The sequence below is a fragment of the Lithobates pipiens genome, unplaced genomic scaffold, assembly GCF_037356315.1.
Source record: "Lithobates pipiens isolate NorthernLeopardFrog02 unplaced genomic scaffold, aLitPip1_a1.2 Scaffold_10, whole genome shotgun sequence".
Taxonomy (NCBI): Eukaryota; Metazoa; Chordata; class Amphibia; order Anura; family Ranidae; genus Lithobates; species Lithobates pipiens.
The window spans coordinates 193139295-193161495 of NW_027507686.1; the positions used below are offsets into that span (position 1 = coordinate 193139295).

General features: G+C 41.0%; 1 protein-coding gene across 4 annotated transcripts in view; it reads left to right on the forward strand.

Moving 5' to 3' along the window:
• CPT1A (carnitine palmitoyltransferase 1A) overlaps positions 1 to 22201 on the forward strand; it is a 112892-nt gene that overhangs the window by 74640 nt on the left and 16051 nt on the right. For 3 of the 4 annotated variants that reach the window (XM_077460794.1, XM_077460796.1, XM_077460795.1), the window contains exons 10-16: positions 2872 to 3067; positions 6759 to 6947; positions 11025 to 11130; positions 12182 to 12298; positions 15582 to 15746; positions 16023 to 16157; positions 18448 to 18600. In XM_077460794.1, coding sequence (XP_077316920.1) covers positions 2872 to 3067; positions 6759 to 6947; positions 11025 to 11130; positions 12182 to 12298; positions 15582 to 15746; positions 16023 to 16157; positions 18448 to 18600 — 1061 coding nt within the window. Of the gene's footprint in view, positions 1 to 2871; positions 3068 to 6758; positions 6948 to 11024; positions 11131 to 12181; positions 12299 to 15581; positions 15747 to 16022; positions 16158 to 18447; positions 18601 to 22201 lie in introns of those variants that run through there. The other variant, XR_013263656.1, reaches the window with a different exon arrangement.

Sequence of the window (22201 nt, forward strand, 5' to 3'; positions counted from 1 at the left end):
AAATGGACCACACAGTAAGCAAGCTTTATAACAGCGTGATGTTCGTCAAGTCTGCATTTGAATTGCCACTTAATGCTTTTTGCATTATTTTTGTCACCTAAATGTTGCTTAGCACACTACAGTCTATTTTTGCACCAAAAACCACGTAATACTTCACCTACTTGCATGATCAAATCTTTTACTAACCCAATATCATTTTACTGTCAGAGGGTAAGAATAATGCAACTTCTTCTACTGACCGTAAAACAGCTTTCCTTGTGAGCTAACAGCTTTCCTTCTTTATGGATCATGGTGTTTGTGGTGTGGGGGTTCTTATTTAATAAATGTCTGATAATTATATTGATAAATCATTGATCATATCTTGCGCATAATTACTGTGTTTTTAAATTTACAAATGGCACATAAAAATAAGGAACAAATTAAATGCTTGCTTCTTCTATTTCTCAAGTGTTCCATTGGCCTGGAATTGGTCAGTTCGGCAACCATTACAAAGCAAAAAAATGATAGGATCGCACTAACCATGGAATCCAGCAATGAAAGTTCTACTTTCATTATGGCCCCCGTGTGAGGAAGCAGAGACTCAGATTGATGTTGATAATATTGTTACTAGGGTATTTTTAAGATATACAAAAAAAATCAATAGGTGATTTAGCCCACCAGTGCCCAACCAATTGTTATATTTAAGTTGACCTTTAAGACAAAAGAAGCTCAGAATATACTGTATGCTCTTCAACCAAACTAGAGAGATCGAAATCAGACAGTATATTATTATAAGACATTTCTAATGTCTGAGTGTAGGCATTAAAAGATTTTAAAGTGCTGTGTGTCCTAATGATAATATGTTAACAGTCTTCCTTAGATGGATGAATAAATAGTAACAGAAGAGCTGAAATACTTGCCCTTTGTGGAGTAAGTTCTACTTTGGGTTGCCTCCAGTGCTTATCTCATAAAGAAAAAAGCCTAGGCAGTTGGCCAGCCATCTTTGCTGAAAGATAGGGTCTGATTTCAGATTGGCTTCTCCCCTTCTGCAAAAATCATTTAGGCAAACCTCTTGGCTTTTTGTTATCTAATTACTACTGTGAGAAGCTTGGAGCAGCGTTTTTCATCAGGAAAAGTATTTTAGGCACTTTATTTCTATTTATTTATGCATACCATCAAGACTGTTAACATAACTTTAAGGTGATTGCAAGCGATCACCTTGTAAAACAACTCATTCAGTTCAAAATAGAAATGCAAGGCAAACATTTATGTATAGATATAAAAAAATATATATATAAATAACTTTTTCCCTTATTTTATAAGTGATCACACTCCCTCTGTTCTCAGCTGCATAAGATGGGGAGGAGAAGCCACAGCACACTGATTTTCCCAGTGAAAATCTGTGCGGGTGAGGGTGGGGTGCCAGAGCAAGTCTGATCATTGGAGGAGAGCTGGGTGAGCTCCCAGAACAGCTACGGAACTGACCACACTGTGCTCTCCTGCCTAGCCTGATCATTTTTTTAATAGGAAAGCAGAGGGGCTGGCAGGATAACCAGGGATTTCACACAAAGGAGGCAAAAAAGAACAGGATAATTTTTCATACAAGTACATAGTACAACAGGCACATATCAGGAAATGTGGAAAGGTATGGGTAACAAACACTTTAAAGAAGAGCTCCAGCTCCCTCACCAAATTTTTTTTAGGTCAGCAGCTACAAATATTGTAGCTGCTGACTTTTAGTATTAGGACACTTGCCTGTCTAGCGTCCCTGCAATGTCGACACCCCAGCTTATTTTTCAATCAGCTTTCGGGTGCTGTCGCCACCATTTTTTGTATGGGAAGCCGCCAGTGAAGTTTAAGTGCAAGTTCGCTTGTGGTTGATTTACTAAAACTGGCGCAGCTCTGCATAGAAAGTTTAATTGATCAAGTTAAAGTTAGAAGCCGATTGGCTATCCTGCAAAGCTGCACCAGATTTTGCACTCTCCAGTTTTAGTAAATCAACCCCTTAACATCATTGATTCCAGAATCCTACTGAGACCTGTAGAAAAGCACATGATGGGAAGCTACAGTCTTCTCATACCTTACAATAGGCAGCACATTAACTATGTTCTATCTAAAGCACCCTTCAGTTATTAGAAGAAGATTTCAGAAGTAAGCCAAAAGTCATGGTCAAGCTGATAAACGGGTATTTCTTATTATAGCAGTGTGTATGAATGGCATGCAGTGTGCCAGAATTATGCCACTAAATTGTACCACTTCTTTAAAGTGGTTGTAAATCTGAGCCATGAAATAGTAATAAATTATATCCCTCTATAATGTGTTCTTGTCACATTTAAGAGCACTAAGTGTCATTTCTGTCTACTGCTTCATTCCTCTGCTATATGCCTGAGTCCCTTATGACAAGTTTTCCTGACACCAAGAGAAAAAAAAGGTGACAGGGAGGTATCTTCAGCTGATTGACAGCCTCAGTTCTGTTCATGTGTGCTGTTTGTAGGGGGGGGTGTCTCTTCCCTCCAATTAGCTCTCATATCTCTTCTCACTGAGCTCTGCCAATTGTAATGTCAGTTCCCTGCCTCCTTTTTTGTGAACTCTGCGACAAACCTTCAAATTCAGATGTAGAGAAGAGAAAACTGCAGATAGACAGGTACAACTTATGTAGGAAGATTTGTTTCATTTCTGTGTATCACCCGGTATTACTTCAGTTTCACTGGGTATATGTAGGGTTTACAACCACTTTAAGCAACACAACAGTACTGTAAACCAGTCTCCACATTACAGATAGTTCTAATTGACATCTAATAGAATTCAGTCTCTGGAGGAAGGGAGGTTGGAAACAGATTAAGCCTGCAATGGGCTCTTGTCTTTATAACTGTAACTCTCTGACCATTGTAGACACCATTCAGCATGTAAAGGACAGCCGGCACATTATTGTCTACCACAAGGGACGCTACTTCAAAGTGTGGCTGTATCACGATGGACGATTACTGAAGCCCAGGGAGATTGAACAGCAGATGCAAATAATTCTGAATGACAATTCTGAACCTCAGGCTGGAGAGGAGAAACTGGCAGCCCTTACTGCTGGAGACAGGTAAGTAGTGGACCGTCTTTGTATGGCCTGCCCATTACACCTGCTAGTGGGTCATGATAATAAATGGGACCTTGAACAGTAAACATATGTAGAAAGTACTCCATGTAGGCTATTTAATAATTAAATGACGGTTTTTAAATCGTGCTGTGATTTACTGTACAATTTCATATCAAGGTGACAGCCAAGGACCTGGTTATAAAGGGGGGGAAATGAGCATAGCCTTTTAACTACTTGGCCTCCGGAAGATTTACCCCCCTCCATCAGCAGGCCATTTTTTGTGTTACGGCGCTGCGTTACTTTAACTGACAATTGCACGGTCATGCAACGCTGTACATGAATTTTTAACAATCTATATTCCCATCGCACACGTTCCCGGAGAAGGCTCTAGGATTCTGGTTCTGCAGCTGGAGATGGGATCATGAAAGTCACAATGAAGATGTTTGCCAGCACACTACCGATCTTCAAGTTGAGTCCAAACGTTTTTTTTTTTTTGTTTTTGTTTTTTGTGTGGTCGGGTCTGTGGTGTGCTGGCAAATATCCTCATCGTAAATTAAATTTATGTCCTTTATCTCCCACAAATAGAGGTTTCTTTTGGTGGTATTTGATCACAATTGAGTTTTACATTTTTTGCGGTATAAAAAATTTTATTTGAAAAAAAAAAAACAATATTTACTTTCTGCTATAAAACATATCCAATAACAGAAATTAGAAAAATTTTATTTAGGCCAATATGTATTTTGCTACATTTTTGGTAAAAAATTCCGATAAGCGTATATTTGCGTAAAAGTTAAAAAGTTATACTGTCTTCAAACTATGGGATAAATACTGGAATATTTATAACTATATATAACTAGTAATGGAGGGGGTTTGGCGACTTTTATAGTGGGACTGCGATATTACAACGGACAATTTGACACTTTGTGGGAACCAGTGACACTAATACAGTGATCAGTGATAAAAATATGCACTGTCACTGTACTAATGACACTGGCTGGGAAGGGGTTAAACATCTAAGGAGATCAAAGGGTTAAATGCGTGCCTAACCTCTGTTTTTGTGTATACTGTGTGCTGCTTTCACTAAGACCCCTTTCACACTGAGGCAGTTTTCAGGCCGTTCACTGCAAAAAAATAGCACCTGAAAACTGCCACACTTTCACACTGGGGCGGTGCGCTTGGGGGATGGGAAAGTCCCACAAGCAGCATCTTTGGGGCGGTTTTGGAGTGCTGTATACAGCGCTCCTACACTGCCCCTGCCCATTGGAATGAATGGGCAGCACTTCCGAAGTGCCTGAAAAGCGGTTCAGAAGCACCCCGCTAGCGGCCGAAAAGCGCTGCTTAAACAGAGGTAGAGAGCTTTACCGCTAACAGACCTGCCACCCCAGTGTTAAAGGAGTCTAAGGGATGTGATGGATTTTCTTTCCCTGCAGGAAAACAAATACCATCACATCCCCACTGTCAGGATGGAGCTCTGCATAGTTTACATATGCAGAGCTCCTTCCAGCCTTTCTTCTCGACAATCAGTGGGTGGCGGTGGACACCAATTGGCCGGCAACCACTGATCAGCTTCTGCTATGACCAATCACAGCCGATGTGTCACGTCTGCAGTAAGCACCCGCCCCCCTACCAGGAAGTTCAGAATCACATGTACAGTATATATATATATATATATATATATATATAATGTGTAATTCTGCACAGAACGGCTACTCTAGGGCAGTTGGCAAGTGGTTAAACTGCAAGTCCACTGTCTGTCTGCATGGTCTTGTGCTCCATTTATAATTGGGGCAGCCTCTAGGAGAAGCTAGTGTCTTTCACTGTAGTAGCATTGCCCACTACAGTGATTTCAAGCTTTCATGGGGATTCCATGGGTATGACACATGCATACTTACTTTGGTCCAAGCTGGACTAATGTCGCAATGTAAAAATTGTCACACCTGCACAGTTATGTAAGAATTGTATAATCGCTCGTGTTTATGATATCAGTTTGAGACACTTCTGAGAACAACCAGAATTCATTAACGGGTGCATTTGACCTGCCATTGACCTCCTCCTGTCCCGCATTTACCTTGCCTCAAAAAGCTTTGCATTCCCAAAGACTTTTAGGTCCCTTTCACACTACCGTGTGATTTTGCCACGATTTAAGGGAGACTTGAGGTCTATGAACCTGAACTCGCATCAAAGTAGTGCAGGGCCTACTTTGAAGTCGGCACGAGTTGAAGTCATACTAAGATGAATGGTTTAAACAGTATTGGGCAAGAAACCACGCTAGTGTCCCAACACAAATAAAATAAACAAAGCAGTAGCTTGAAGTGAGATACACACAATAATAGATAGAAAAATGAGAGAAGCTGCGCTAAAAATCCCAATTATTGCAGGAAAATTCTTCATTAAAACAGCTATTATGTTATTGATCAACATTAAGGATGAAATAAATCCTCTTCCCAATGGCACCACAGTGACTTCAATCAGAAAGTGCCCCGCCACCTTAACAAAAACGTTCTTACTGGATGGCAAGCAAACATGGCACGTGGCTATAGCCCAGCCAAGACCTTTAGCTTGCATGGACGATCAATGGCCGAATAACCCAGTAACACAAGATGGATGATTGTAGATCTCCCATGCCCTGGCACCATCTATGAAGTCCGTGGCCGTTAAACCCAGAAATTGACCCAGAAAAAAAGACTGACCATAGCGTCCAGTCTCTCCATATGTTCAGCTAAACACATGGTTTATTCGGCCATTGATCGTCCATGCAAGCTAAAGGACTTGGCTGGGCTATAGCCACGAGCCTTTTTTGCTTGCCATTCGGTAAGCAGGTTTTTCTTAAGGTGGCGGGGCACTTTCTGGTTGAAGTCACTGTTGTGCCATAGGGAAGAGAATTTATTTCATCCTTAATGTTGATCAATAACATGCCATTTTAATGAAGAATTTTCCTGAAATAATTGGGACTTTTTAGTGCAACTTCTGTCATTTTTCTAATATGAATGGTTGTCATTGGAAATCATAGGGAACGATTTGTCATGTGACTTTGCAGTCCCAAGTCGTAGGACAAGTGTGAAGGGGGCCTTAGGCTTCATGTACGCTGCTGGTAAATGGACATTTTAGGAGCAGGTGGACAATTTTTTAAGCTGCCCCTGAACTCTCCTCTGTTATCTTATCAGTACATGTACACGGGGTCATTTATAGTTGTTTCTAGTTGAGTTTAGGTTGGAAAGCAAAAAAATGCGTTCAGAACGGATGTTCAGAGGCATTTGAAACTTTTTGACTATTTGGAAAAAAATAACTCTTCTAAACGCGAACGTGGATAAACGCGGCATGTAAACACAGAAAACTGACATTTTTAAATGTTGGTTACTATCTGTCAAGTTAAATCATTCAGGGGAGGTTGTAAAACGTCTCATGTACATTAAGCCTTAAGGGCATGAAAAACCCACCTGATGCCAACAAAAGCCCATTGACACAGGCCCTAAAGCTTATTATATCTATTGTAAAATTTCAGTGGATATATTTTTTTTTGCTGTCTTGCTTTGGAAACAGTAACCCATAATAGCAATAAACTAATTTCTAGGTGTTGATAACATTTAAATAATCACAGAATATATAGGATTTACTTTGCAGGAATTGTGCTATACAGACATTTAGGTTTTCATAGCAGTGATAAACGCAGTTCTTTTGTATGTGTATAATACAGGGTACCTTGGGCCAATGCTCGTAAAACCTACTTTGCAAATGGAAGAAACAGGCAGAGCCTGGATGCTGTTGAGAAAGCGGCTTTCTTTGTAACCCTGGATGACACTGAACAAGGATACAACAAGGATGACCCTGTGACATCTCTTGACAAATATGCCAAGTCTCTCTTACATGGGAAATGTTATGACAGGTATTCTTTCTGAGTGTTGTTTGTACATGGAGACTTTTTTTTTCAATGTAATTGTTCAATTATTTCCATGCATTTACTAGATTATATCTGGCTGAAGATGTTAAAACTGATTTTTGCTAACTTTTTGTTTAAAGAGGAAGTAGACCCTGATGAGTTTACTTCCTCTTTCATTCCCTGCAAAGGTAAAGCATAATGGACTACTATGCATCCCATAGTAGTCCATTATGTGTCACTTACCTGACACAGGAGCCAGCGAAGTCACCGCTGTCCCCTGTAGTCCGGTGCATCCATCTTCTCGGTGGGTCTCGCTGCTCTGCCGCTGTCATTCGGCGAAGAAGCGATGACGTCACTCCCACGCATGCGCATGGGAACCGACACTCGCGGCATATCGCCGTTGACCGCGGCGCGCTCCGTGCGCCTGCACGCTGCTGTCTACGGCACATGCACCGTAGACAGCGGTGCCTGTCTTTCAGCAAATATCTCCTAAACCGTGTAGGTTTAGGAGATATTTCTTGGACCTACATGTAAGCCTTAATCTAGGCTTACCTGTAGGTCAAAGTTGGTTGTAAGGGTTTACAAACACTTTAACACTCCCAGCATTAACGTTAACCTCGGTCTAAAAGTTTTTATAACATAATCCATAACCCTTAGCTACGAAAACTTTTTTTTTTAACCTACTTTCTCCAAGGGTACATGATTATATTTATTCCCCCTTTGACATCCCTACAGTGGTTGCTGAGATCTTCACTCCACTGAATGTGAGATGCTAGATGGTGCCCTGCGTTACTTTCTCCAGACACAGGGTACCCTCTTGGATCATGTACCAGGCAGTGAGTGGCAGAGAGGGGTATCAGCTGTGACAGTGTTGATTATCATTTTCATCAGCATATGTGCGGCTGCTAAGGATAGCAATGTTGCCGTTAATTCGCAAAAGGGTTCTGAAGCGTTGCCTCCTCCTGATGGAGGACCCAAGAGGTGGCAGGATCACCAGGTATTTAAAAAGAAGAAAAAAGAAGATTTAGTTAGTAAAATGTTGTGCTTATTTGTATTGTGCTTCTAAGAACACATACTGTAGGACGTTTTTCAATTTAGTGTATAGTTGTACTTTAATGCAGCCAGTAATTTCAGCTGCACTCATTTTCCCCAGAGCTAAGTGAATGTGGTGTAGTTCTACTGATTTTAATCGGGGACATGCAATCAGGTGAGGCAGGGCCTCGGTTGCCAAGAAAAAACAAAACAAAAATGATCGAGCTTCAAGGGTCATAGCTCGGAGACCTGGGGTAATAGTTCTACTCCACAACTGGTCAAAATCTGGGGCTCCTAGCACCTATGGTTCCTGAGATACGGGGCTCCTTGCACAACCTGTCAGAAGCTGCATACAGAGCGGCCAGTTTGAATACAAGCTGGCACACTCTGTTTGCAGCAGACTGAGAGGATGAGCTCAAAGTGCCTCTCACTTCTTGTGAGAGGCACTGAGCTCAATGGACAACTTGGAGCCTCTGACCAATGGTAAAGCACCATTGGTCCAAGCTGTCCAATAAAAAAAGCTGCAGTGGAGGCTCTCCTCTCACTGCAGTGTCTATGAAGGGGGCATGTGTCTAGCCCTCTTAACTACAAGGAAAAAAACATGGGTTTATGGGTATAAGGTTTACCCATAACCCCATGTTTTTCTTACACAGTTAGGAGGAATAATCTGCTGCTGCTGAAAATGTACTATTTTAACCAAGATAAATCATATATTATTATGCTATATGTTATAATAACATAATCATTTATTATTTATATATTTACTGTGAAATTACTGGTTTGACGTTATAACTTTTAAACTTCAGTAATTTGTCCGTTAAGCCACCTGTTTGAGTACAGTTTTTGAAAATATAGTAAATTGCCTTAAAAACAATATATAATCATTTGTATACAGCTTATGGTATTAAACCACTTGCCACCCAGGCCAATTCTGACACTGCTCTCCTACGTATAAAATTCATAATTTTATTGCTAGAAAATTACGCAGAACCTACAAAATATATATAATTAGCAGACACCCTAGGGAATAAAATGGTAGTTGTTACAACTTTTAATGTCACACGGTATTTGCGCAGAAATTTTTCAAACCCGTTTTTTTTATTTTTTTTTTTTTTTTTTTTTAAATAACCTGTTTACGAATAAAAAAAAGAAATCTAAAGTTAGCACGATTTTATTTTTTATCTATAATATGAAAGATGATGTTATGCCGAGTAAATAGAAACCTAACATATCACGCTTCAAAATTGCGCACACTTGTGGAATGTCGCCAAACTTCTGTACTTAAAAATCTCCATAGGTAACACTTTAACATTTTTTACATGTTTAGAGTTACAGAGGAGGCCTAGCGCTAGAATTATTGCTCTCGCTCTAACATTTGCGGTGATACCTCCCATGTATGGGTTGAATGCCATTTACATATGCTAAATTAAGTCCTTATGCTGGTTAAATTATTAAACTGAGAACTAATGAAGGTGCTATATATAATCTATATAATCATGGAATGGTTCAGGTTCTATTCTTTTATTATATAGATTATAAATGGCACTTTAATTATTTCTCATAGTTTACTAATTTAACCAACATAAGGACTTGTTTTAATAAAATCAGGACTGTTGGTAGCTAATGAGAATCAAATATGTAACTTGTGAATATGTAACCTTTGTGTATCTGGCTCTGATGAGTCAGTGCCTCACTGCACATCCCTGATTTTAATCATCCAATCATATGTAATCACAAATGCAGTTTTTCTTATTTTCCTTGGACCTGATTGTGTATTCTTTACAAAGTGAAGCTTCACCAAATTCACCAAGCTCTGGCAAAAGTGAGAGCAACTACCCTTGCAAAGCGCACAGTCTATTTGCCTTTAATGAAACCACCCCTATGCATATTATTATTATTATGCACAATTTATATAGCGCCAACATTTTACGCATCGCTTTACAATGTAGAGGGGGGACAGCGCAATTGCAGTACAGTTCAATACAGAAGGGACAGGAGGGCCCTGCTCGTAGAGCTTACGTTCTAAAGGGAGGGGGTGGTGGTACAAAAGGTAATAGATGCAGGGAATGATTTGATGGGGGTGGCTCGGGGACAGTTGTTAGGTGGGTGTGGGATAGGCTTCCCTGAATAAGTGAGTTTTCAGGAATCTCCTAAAGGTGGACAGGTTAGGAGCTCATCAAACATACCGGGGCAGGGAGTTCCAGAGGATGGGAGAGGCTCTGGAGAAGTCTTGAAGACGAGCATGAGAGGAGGTAACAAGAGAGCTGCTAGAGAGCAGTAGGTCCTGGGAGGAGCGGAGCCGACCAAATGCCAACTGAAACCTTTAAGTGAAGCAGTGCTTTGGCCCTGCAATGCAGAACAACAGCCTCACTTTAATCCCACTTTTCTCCAGTTGCACGTGGTCACCTTTCCTTTGCTTCCCCACTGATCTGTTCAGCCACTGCTTTTGAAAAAATAAGCTCTGTGTAAGCTCAGAGTTGCTCTGATTGAAGCTTACACAACTGAGGGATTTCCCTGAACCATGTAAGTGATCTGACAGCCCCCTGTATATAAACAGATTTCCCTGCCCCATGTAAGTAAGCCACATGTTTTGCTATGCCCAGAAGTACCGGGTTTTCTTCACTGTCATTGGTAAACTGGATGGCAAGTGTGTAAATGAAAGGTGAGTATGAGCTGATGATGGAGTCGGGACTTTTAAAAGAAATTATGAGCAGATTTACTTTAAAACTATGGGTGGCATCTGAAGGACTGACTTACCCAATGGTGTCTTCCATATCTTTCGGGTTTCTGTTTCTCTTCTACACTCCTTCCAAAACATCAGCTCTTATTAGTTAGAGCAGTTATTTTACTTTTCACATTTTATCAGCTGTTTTAACACTGGGCTTGTTTCAAGTGTAGAAGATCTTTAAAGTACCAACCCATAGCAAACAATCAGAAAATAGCAGCCAACTTTCAGCTTCTATACACTCAAGTACTGGTCAGGTGCTAAGCCATCAAACTTGCTATTGCTCTTAGCACACGTTTCCTAAGTCCATTTTTTTTCTTTTCCAGATGGTTTGATAAAACAATCAGTTTCATTGTGTTCAAGAATGGGAAGATGGGCATGAACTGTGAACATTCCTGGGCTGATGCCCCAATTTTGGGCCATCTCTGGGAGGTAAATGATTTTAAACTATTCATGCATCACCAGTCTGTTTAACCACATTGTACATATTAATGATTACCTTAAAATGGTAGTGTAGATCTTGCTTGTAATGTCTAGTACACGCGGGCTGAATTGCAGGAGACATTTGGCAAGTCAATAAAAAAACGTCTGACATTCGGCCTGTGTGTATGTCAGCCAGTCCGGCAGAAGTCGCCCATTTGGCCAGCTTCTGTCAGATGAGCATGCTGGAAAACCAACAGCTGACCGCCTTCCCCGATCAGCGCTTTTCAACCCATGGCAGAGCGTGCTGATTGGAGTGTTCTGGGGGGGGGGGGGGGGGCCTGTCCCCCTGTCAGACGCAACAGCTCAGCGGAGCATATACCTGTACTAACATTGGTCTGTTATTACAGCAGCTCCAACTGGGGCTGCCAGTTTTTTTTTTTTTTTTTTTTTTTTTTTTTTTTTTGGGGTTTGAAATAAAAAAATAACCAAGTGTGCCAGGCTTAAAAGAGGAGTAAAAAATTTTTTTTTCATACGTAAATAGGTGGAATGCAGCATCAGTCCAATGCTGCATCTGTCCCACGGCACCTCTGCACTGAGAACCAAGCATTCGAACATCACCGATCGCTCAGTTTTCAGAGCTCTATGAGCAGAGAACTGTCTCGTCTCCCACCTCGCTCACTGGAGCGGTGAGCTGTGGAGGGGGCGGAGCGGTCAGGTCATCTCAGGCTCTCAGCAGCTTACTGAGAGAGAATCTTAGCCGGGTGTCATTCCAGGCACTCTGCGCATCCAGTTTTCATGGTCGGGAGGACGTGGTGCCTGAACTGAAATCATGACGTCCGCAGAGAACGGACATCAGTCCACTCTCCGCTGAAAACGGGTCACAGGAGTGCAGAATAAATTGCACTCCTGTGATTCATAGGAAAAGTGCAGGTAAACAAGTTTTGGCTGGACTTCTACTTTAATCGTACACACAGACTGACGCAGTTAGATAAAAGTCCTTTTTTTGAACAATGTTGTTGCTTCTGTGTTTTACAATTTTCTTTTTGTGTTGCATGTACAGTACGCTATGGCAACTGATAAATTAGAATTAGGATACGAAAAAGATGGACATTGTAAAGGAGAGCTTAATCCTAGCATCCCTCCTCCAAGCAGACTGCAGTGGGATATCCCTGAAGCGGTAAGATGCACAATACTACAAATGTACTGTAAATGGCTACATTGTGGATCAATGGATTGCCTTCGGGAATCAGAAAATAATTTTTTGCCATATGAATAAATGATTGCACTGATGGGTGGCAATGATGGGCACTGGCAGGCATTACTGATGGCCACTGATTGGCATCCCCTTATGGGCACGGATTGGCATTCTAGATGGGCTCGTGTGGGCATCCTTGTAGGCACCGCTGATGAGTCTGCATTGATAATCAATGCGCTGATCATCAGCGCAGACCCCCCCCCTGTCAGGAGACCCACCAATCGCCTCTCTTCTACTCACGCCCTGTCAGCGCGAATACAGGAAATGACGATAACCGGTACTTCCTGGTTACAATGTGATCAACTGTGATTGGACACAGCTGATCACATGGTAAAAAGCCTACGTCATAGGCTCTTTACTGAGATCGGAGATTCGGTGTGCCAGAGTCAAACACCGCACTACCGATTGCTGTACACAAGCAGCTTTTCCTGCTGGACGGCATATGAAGCCCAGCCAGGATAATGAAACCACCGGCTCTGCTATAGGCCGCTCTGCTATAGGCTGGGCGAGATGTGGTTAATCTTGTGTCAAGACTTGTCCCAGTCTACACATCTCAAGGGTCAGTGCAGAGATTTAATATGACTTGTCTCACTTAACATTTTTCTAAGCTCATCAGTGTCAGGTTGGCAGTAAAGATTGCTGATGGCATTTGTTAGCTTTCTAGGCATTGACCAATGTAGCATTTGTTGCCTAAAAGTCAATTAGAATGATCATTTAATTTGGTTACTTTATAATTCTATTAGAACATAGCAGCAACAGATATTGCGTACTGAATATCTTTCAGTTAATGAGGGCTAAGAAGCCTGGAACAGCTGTATGTAAGTTGATATTTTTGGCTGTAAAAATGACTTCTATATCTGGGCTATATGCCAGTGGTTCTGGATGGACAGAAGGGGTGAAAGGGGGGAAAAAAAGGAATGAGTTGCATGATTCCACCAACTTACCAATAAACAAAAACTGAGTTCCTTGTTTCTAGGCTTTGTAAGGACGTGTAAATAACTTCTGTTATAAGAAGACAATGCCGTATCTCACATTCATTCACAAATGAAAGAGAAAAGTTGACAACGTAAATTACAGATTCAGATTTTGTGTTCTACTTTTACAGAATACTTTATTAATCCCAAAGGGAAATAGTTTTCTAGCCAGAGTCATTTTTTGCCTGGTTTAGGAGCATTCCAGCCAGAAAACGTTTTTATTTTTTGTTCAATACCCAACAATATAGTTCTCTTTTGCTCACTGCTGGAGGCAATTGTTCTTTCCTATACAAATCAATAGGGTTGATTTACTAAAGGCAAATAGACTGTGCACTTTGCTAGTGCAGCTGCAGCCCCAGAGCTTAGTAAGACCCTTTTCACACTGGGGCACTTTTGGGCTTAAAATAGCGCCTGAAAAACACCTCCCTGCAGTGCCAATGTGAAAGCCCAAGTGCTGGGGCGCTGCGCTGGCAGGACGTTAAGAAAAAAGCATCTTTGGGGTGGTGAAGGAGCGGGGTATATCCTCCACCGCCTCTGCCCATTGAAATGAATGGGCACTGCTGCCGAAGCGCCTGCAATGCGCTTCGTCAATGGTGCTACATGGGTGCATTTAACATTTATTTGGGCAATAGCGGGGTTAAAAGCATCCCGCAAGAGGCCAAATAGCGCCGCTTCTTTTACCGTCAACGCCCGCCCCAATGTGAAAGCAGCCTTAGTGCCGGTTCACACAGGAGCGACTTGTCAGGCGACTTAGCCGCCTGACAAGTCGCGCTCCGTTCTGTACAATGGAACAGTTCTAATAGTAGCGACTAAAGTCGCTCTGACTTAGAAAAAGGTTCCTATACTATTTTTCGGGTGACTTCAGGCGACTTGCATTGACTTCTATACAGAAATCGTTTTGCAAGTCGCTGCTGAAGTCGTGTGCAGGTCGCGTCTGTGAGTCGCACTGCAAGTCGTGTCGCCCCTGTGTGAACTGGCACTTAATGTAGTGAAACCATGCTGATTTCCATTATCCAATCATTTGCAAGCAAAAATTATGTTTTTTTTTTTTCCCCTTGCACCAGATTGGGTAATCTTTATAAAGTGAAGCTTCTAAAGGCCCATACACACGATCAGACTTTTTGACCACAAACATGCAAATTAGCTGTTTTGGAGCAACATCCGACCGTGTACGCTCCATCGGACAAACTTTTTGGTTTTCATCTGACTTTTGTTGGCTGTGCGAACAGACAAACTTTCTGGCAACAAAAGTCCGATGGAGCAAAGTCTGATCGTGTGTACAGAAAACCATAGGATTTTTGTACAAAGTACAAACAGGCATGCTCAGAACCAATGCAAAAGATCAGACAACAATACAGAAGTTGACCAAAGGTGGCGGTAAAGAGCAGAAAAAACACATGATTTGGTGAAAGTTGGCTGAAAAAGTCCTGCCGTGTGTATGCAATACAAGTTCTCGGCCGACGCCCTTTGTACAAAAATCCACAGGAATCTTTGTACAAAGTCTGATCGTGTGTATGAGGCTTTACATTAAATTTTTTAATAAATGGACCTTCTTGAACTCAATCTACATATACTGTTAGAAATTTTTGTTCAAGGAAAAACTTTCCATCCTGCTTCTTTCGAATGTTCTCATCTGGATTTGAACCCACTAATGATTAGAATATAAAACAAATTTCAAACAAAATGCTACTAGTGTATGGCCAGCTTCAGTCTAATGCCGATTTACATGAGCCCTAAAGAGCAATGGGAGTTTTTATTTTTAAAGAAAGTAGTGCATAGATAATAATCTGTCAGGTGATGGTAGTAATTACCAGAAAGAAACAGATTTAATTCCAGCAGCTGTTTTGTTCACACAGTTGGTAGGTTGGCCAATATTATGCCACTGCAATGAGGATTGAACCCTACTGTGCTTCCCTAGGAGACCCGTATACCTGTCAGAAGTCCTTTTCGTCACACATGGAGATTTTCTCTGTGCATTGGGCTCCAGTTTGCCTATTTTCTGTTTATTGAAGAATGGGAGGTGTTTAATCATGAATATACAGTATATCACCTCGCCATTGACCAAATTTGCAGACTAAATGATAGTTAAGTGTCCCATCTTGTGCCACCTTTAGTAACTGTGTGATCACACTTATTGTGCACATGAATATACTGTATCTTTTACAATGAAACCAATGGAAAATCATGACCAACCTTTGGCTAACACTTTGCCTCTCGTTTCTTTGTTTCAGTGCCAAAGCGTGATTGAGAGTTCCTTAACTGTTGCCAATGCTCTTGCAGATGACGTTGATTTTCATTCATTTCCTTTTGAACATTTTGGCAAAGGGCTTATCAAAAAAACCCGAACAAGCCCAGATGCCTTTGTCCAGTTGGCTCTTCAGCTGGCACATTTTCGGGTAAGCTTTGATGCGATAAATGGCTGTGCTGAAATAGACTGGAGGGCTTGGAAAGTTGTTATGCAAGCCATGTAATACAATGGATCCAGATAAGATGTGTTCATAATAAAATGGTGAATTTGTTCATAATTAGAACATTGCTTACATCATAATCCAACTGTAATGTTTCAGAGGCTCTTTTCTGTGCATTGCTGAGGTTATTATAGTTTTGTCTACAAAAGGAATGACAACTATATTGGATCACTTCACATGTCTTTTCATTTTTGTTCACTGTAGGACAAAGGAAAATTCTGTCTGACGTATGAGGCCTCCATGACCAGATTATTCAGGGAAGGCAGGACCGAAACTGTACGTTCCTGTACTATTGAAGCCAGCGAATTTGTGTTGGCCATGGCAGATCCCAAACAAAGTGTAAGTACCCAAAGCAGACCCTTCAGCAGCTTTTACAAGTCTGCATGAATAAATTCCTGAAATGTTACAATATAGAGTAGCAGTGTTAGGGCTCATGCACACTGCAGCTCAAAAAAAAACTGCTTTTACAGGCATAGCTTTTATTTCAGCATAAAGAAGTTTGTACTTTTTGAGTTCTTTTGCACGTTTTTATTGAGCTCTTTGAGCTTTGTGTTTTTTTTCATAAACCCTCCCCTCAGCTAATTTGTCCTAATTGTTTTAGTGTGTGTGTGTGTGTGTGTGTGTGTGTGTGTGTGTGTGTGTGTGTGTGTGTGTGTGTGTGTGTGTGGTTTTCAAGCTTCTTTGAGCTTTTTCATGATTTCTTTAATGTTTTTCCGCGTCTTTTCTGCTTGAAAGCTCCTCTCAAAAACGCAAGTTAGGTGGGTTTTATTTCTGCCTGTAAGAGCATATGCCTGTGAACTCCTGAAAATGCCAAAGTGTTCATGGACACATTGGCTAACATGGAGGTGAGTTTCCAGGCAGAAAAAAAAGAGAGCTTAAAGCTCAAAAGCCTGTAGGAGCCGCTTCTTTGAGCTGCAGTGTGCATGAACCCTAATGCCACGTACACACGACCGGACTTTTTGACAGCAAAGGTCTGACGGAACGAGTCCTTCGGACAATTCGATCGTGTGTGGGCTCCATCGGACCTTTGCTTGCCAAAAATCCAGCGGACTTTAGAAATAGAACATGTTTTAAATTTTCCCACCAGAACTCCGGAGAAATCCGTTCGTGTGTATGCTAGTCCGGACAAAATCCGACACTAGGGCAGCTACTGGCTATGAACTTCCTTATTCTAGTCCGGTCGTACCTCATCGCGTTCAAATCCGTCAGACTTTGGTGTGATTGTGTGTGGCCAAGTCCGTTCATATGGAAAGTCCGTCGGAACTCCCCCGAAAGACCGTCGGACCTAGTCCATCTAAAAGTCCGCTCGTGTGTACGCGGCATTATTGTTTATAAAGGTTCTCGTATCATTAAAAATCTCTCCTTGAGCTCCAAGAAAATGACTTTGGCTGAGATGATGCCATCAGTCTGCTGCTGGCAGATGGAAATATTGCTTTAGTCCCATCTTTCTTGTTGATCAGGCTCTGAAGGAAGTCACAAAGTAAGAGGGTGAACTGTGACATTGGATAACACAGCCAAGAACTGCATAGGCACCAGGATTTACATGATGGTGTCATCCCTGAGGAGGTATGTCATCATCTCAGTTCAGGAAGTAGATGCCCTGGGTAGTGCTTGAAAAAAGGTGGCACTGTATTCCTGAAGAGTAAAGCAGAAGAAGGCATTGTCAGAAGTAGGGTGATCTCTGCGAGGAATAATAAATACATGTAGATGTTGCACTTAGGCTAGATTCACACCTTTGCATGATTTCTTGATGTGTCTTCCATGAAAAGCAATGGTAATGTATCAGAACGCATCTTAAAGCATGTGTCAAAACACGCAATGGCACATGTTGATGTGTAATGACACACTTGATGCATCTTTATGTGCATCAAATGCTCATTGAAAATACGCAACACTGCAAATTAATGCGCAAAGACATGCATGTTAACACATTTCCTGTATATCTAATGCTAGTCCACTTTAAAGGACCCTTTCACTTCATTATGTAGTGGGAATGTACATCACCGCTACACGATTTTAACATTGCGATTTTCACACGATCCCGTGTGTTGCATAGGGCAGCGCATTCACTTGAATGGGCTGCCGTATGTGCATTTGTTGCCCAAAAAGAAGCTCCTGCTCCTTTTCAGTTGACTAGCTTCACACAATTTGTGAAGGCGTGGTTTGCCACGATTGATGCGTGATAATAGCGGTAGAATCACATCTTGTTTAGGGTACCATTGATGATAATGACATCCAAACGCCTGCAGTGCGCTGTGCTGTGATTGCCACAATTTAGGATCAGGGGCAGAATTGCAGCAATTCTGTCCGTGATCTCAAATGGTGAGGTGTGAATGGGCCTAAGCATTCGCTCCTGTACATGTGGCTAAATCTGACCATTGTGATCTCTCCGGTTTTTATTACAATGTTTTTGGTACGTTCTTCTCTTTAAACTGGATTATAATGGGGTTGCACATTTATTTCTGCATAGGCTACTGGAAGAGAGCTCATGCTGCAAGACTGTCCTATGTTCTAATCTATCTAGTGGTGCGCCCCATTGTTTTTTCTTAAATGCTATAATAAGGAAGTGACTTTTACCGATGATCAGAGAACTAATATGTTTAATAAAATTTCCTTTTTTTTCATGCAGAATGAAAATAAAATTAAGTTATTCAAGGCAGCGGCAGAGAAGCACCAACAGATGTATCGCTTGGCCATGACGGGACAAGGAATTGACCGTCACCTCTTCTGTCTCTATGTGGTGTCAAAATACCTGGGGGTTGACTCTCCTTTCCTTAAAGAAGTAGGTTTCATCTCCTTAAGCAGCAGTCATTTATATCAGTACAGTTTATAGTCTACACAGATTGAAAATTAAAGCAGAGTTCCTAGCAAAAAAATTGTTACAATAAATATAATGGAAATATATTGCTTTCCAAAGCAATTTTATCACTGTTCTGTCAGTGCTCTAATCCAGACGTCCTTGCCACCCATCAAAACCATTTCTTAATACTTCCTTGAAGGCTACAACCAGTACTAAATGATCCAACACACATGGAAGCCTGTCAGTGGACAATGAAGGAACAGCAGGACACATCACTCTGCTCTCCCTGCTCTCTCCTCCAGTCTGTTTGTTCCCTTTCATCTCATCTGCACTGAAGCAAAACTTTGCTGGTTCCTAGTGTTGGCCTCCCTTCTTCCAGTCTGTCCTGCTGTAAAAGGGATTTACATGAGACAATATCTTTCCAAATGTGAATTCTACTAGTTGCATTCAAATATAATTAAATTTTTTTTTTTTTTTAAGTGAATGCTAATTTTTATGTCGCATGATATTTATGCAACTGTTTTTTAAAAGCTAATTTTCGGGGCAAAATATAATAAAATGATTTTTAGTGCAAACACACACAATATAATACACATGTATTGGTAAAATATAAACAATGAGGTTGCATCTAGTAAGTAGATAAAACATTCCAAGTTTTAAAATTGTGTGTGCCCACGATATCACAAAAATGACGTTGCCCAGAAATCTGAATAGGGGATGCTTTAAAAGCATTTACAGCTCATCAGTTTAGGTGCTATAGAGAGGAATGTCACTGCTGACCTTTTTCGAAAAATGCTTGTTGCCTGGCTGTCATACTGTCTGAACAAGCATACAGCACATAAAGTCAGTACTCTATTGTTCTCAGTGCTGGGCTTTTGACGCTGAAAGCAGGTAACAAAATAATTTTCTTATAAGTGCCTTTAAAACTTTCTGAATTTTAATGTGGACAATAGTTATCCCTTTGCTTAATGAAACTTAAAACTCAACCCCTAAAGTGATGCCTTAAAACTTAAACCTTAAGCCATGTACACACGATTGGATTTTCCGACGGGAAATGTGTGATGACAGGCTGTTGGCAGAAAATCCGACCATGTGTACGCTCCATCGGACAAATATTGTCGGACTTTCCGCCAACAAATGTTGGATAGCAGGTTTTCAAATTTTCTGTGGACAAATGTCTGTTGTCGTATTATCCAATTGTGTGCACACAAGTCCATCGGACAAAAGTCCAAAGTACAGATTTGCATGCTTTGAAGCAAGGATGAGCCAGAAGCGGTCGGTCTTGTAAACTAGCGTTCGTAATGGAGAATTAACATTTGTGACGGGGCAAATTATGAAATCTCGAAATGCAGCGCACAATTCTCTTCTTTAATGGGATAATAATGAAGCTGCTTTATGGTGATAATGATGGAGTTATTGCAAACACATTTTCAAAGGCTTTTTTTTCTAGTGATATCAAGAATATTATTATTATGCTTTTTTTTTTTTTCCAAGTTACCACAACACCATTATCCCGTAGCTTTTAAGATCAAAGATACAACTACAGTGGTGTGAAAAAGTGTTTGCCCCCTTCCTCATTTCCTGTTCCTTTGCATGTTTGTCACACTTAAGTGTTTCGGAACATCAAACCAATTTAAACAATAGTCAAGGACAACACAAGTAAACACAAAATGCAATTTTTAAATGAAGGTGTTTATTATTAAAGGTGAAAAAAAATCCAAACCATCATGGCCCTGTGTGAAAAAGTGATTGCCCCCCTTGTTAAAACATACTATAACTGTGGTTGTCCACACCTGAGTTCAATTTCTCTAGCCACACCCAGGCCTGATTATTGCCACACCTGTTCACAATCAAGGCATCACTTAAATAGGAGCTGCTTGACACAGTAAGGTCCACCAGAAGATCCTTAAAAGCTACACATCATGCCGAGACCCAAAGAAATTCAGGAATAATTGAGAAAGAAAGTAATTGAGATCTATCAGTCTGGAAAGGGTTATAAAGCCATTTCCAAAGCTTTGGGAATCCAGCGAACCACAGTGAGAGCCATTATCCACAAATGGCGAAGACATGGAACAGTGGTGAACCTTCCCAGGAGTGGCCGGCCGCCCAAAATTACCCCAAGAGCGCAGCGACGACTCATCCAAGAGGTCACAAAAGACCCCACAACAACGTCCAAGGAACTGCAGGCCTCACTTGCCTCAGTTAAGGTCAGCGTTCATGCCTCCACCATCAGGAAAAGACTGGGCAAAAATGGCCTGCATGGCAGAGTTCCAAGGAGAAAACCACTGCTGAGCAAAAAGAACATCAAAGCTCGTCTCAATTTCTCCACAACACATCTTGATGATCCCCAAGACTTTTGGGACAACATTCTGTGGACCGATGAGACAAAAGTGGAACTCTTTGGAAGGTGTGTGTCCAAGTATATCTGGCGTAGAAGGAACACTGCATTTCATAAAAAGAACATTATACCAACAGTAAAATATGGTGGTGGTAGTGTGATGGTCTGGGGCTGTTTTGCTGCTTCAGGACCTGGAAGACTTGCCGTGATAAAAGGAACTATGAATTCTGCTGTCTACCAAGAGATCCTGAAGGAGAATGTCCGACCATCTGTTCGTGTACTCAAGCTGAAATGAACTTGGGTTCTGCAGCAGGACAATGATCCTAAATACACCAGCAAGTCCACCACCGAATGGCTGAAGAAAAACAAAATGAAGACTTTGGAGTGGCCTAGCCAAATTCCTGACCTGAATCCTATTGAGATGTTGTGGTATGACCTTAAAAAGGCCGTTCATGCTCGAAAACCCTCTAATGTAACTGAATTAGGACAATTCTGCAAAGATGAGTGGGCCAAAATTCCTCCAGGACGCTGTAAAAGCCTCATTGCACGTTATCGCAAACGCTTGGTTGCAGTTGTTGCTGCTAAGGGTGGCCCAACCAGTTATTAGGTTTAGGGGGCAATCACTTTTTCACACAGGGCCATGATGGTTTGGATTTTTTTTCACCTTTAATAATAAACACCTTCATTTACAAATTGCATTTTGTGTTTACTTGTGTTGTCCTTGACTATTGTTTAAATTGGTTTGATGTTCCGAAACACTTAAGTGTGACAAACATGCAAAGGAACAGGAAATGAGGAAGGGGGCAAACACTTTTTCACACCACTGTATGTTGGTGTCCCTTGTTAATTTTACATTGTATTCTTTAAAATGTAACTGCCTACTCCCAAACTGTCATTTGAAGTAAAACACATAGCCAATTATTATTCTCCAATTTTTTTTTTATTGTGCATTAAAAAATAAAACAAATACAATTAGACATGCTATCTGCCAATAGAACTTAACCAACAAGTACATTCTGTGCATCCAAAAATATAAAAATATAACAAATGAAATCATTATTCAAACAAAAAAATCTACAAGGCCAATAATAAATAACACGTTATCTCCTCCGATTCCGCAACATGTTTGGTTGACGAACGTCCATTCACAAACAAACTGAAAAGCACAAAATGAAGAACACAAACTGAAAAGCGCTAAATGAAAAACGCGAAAAGAAAAGTGTGAATCAACACTCACCAAACTTC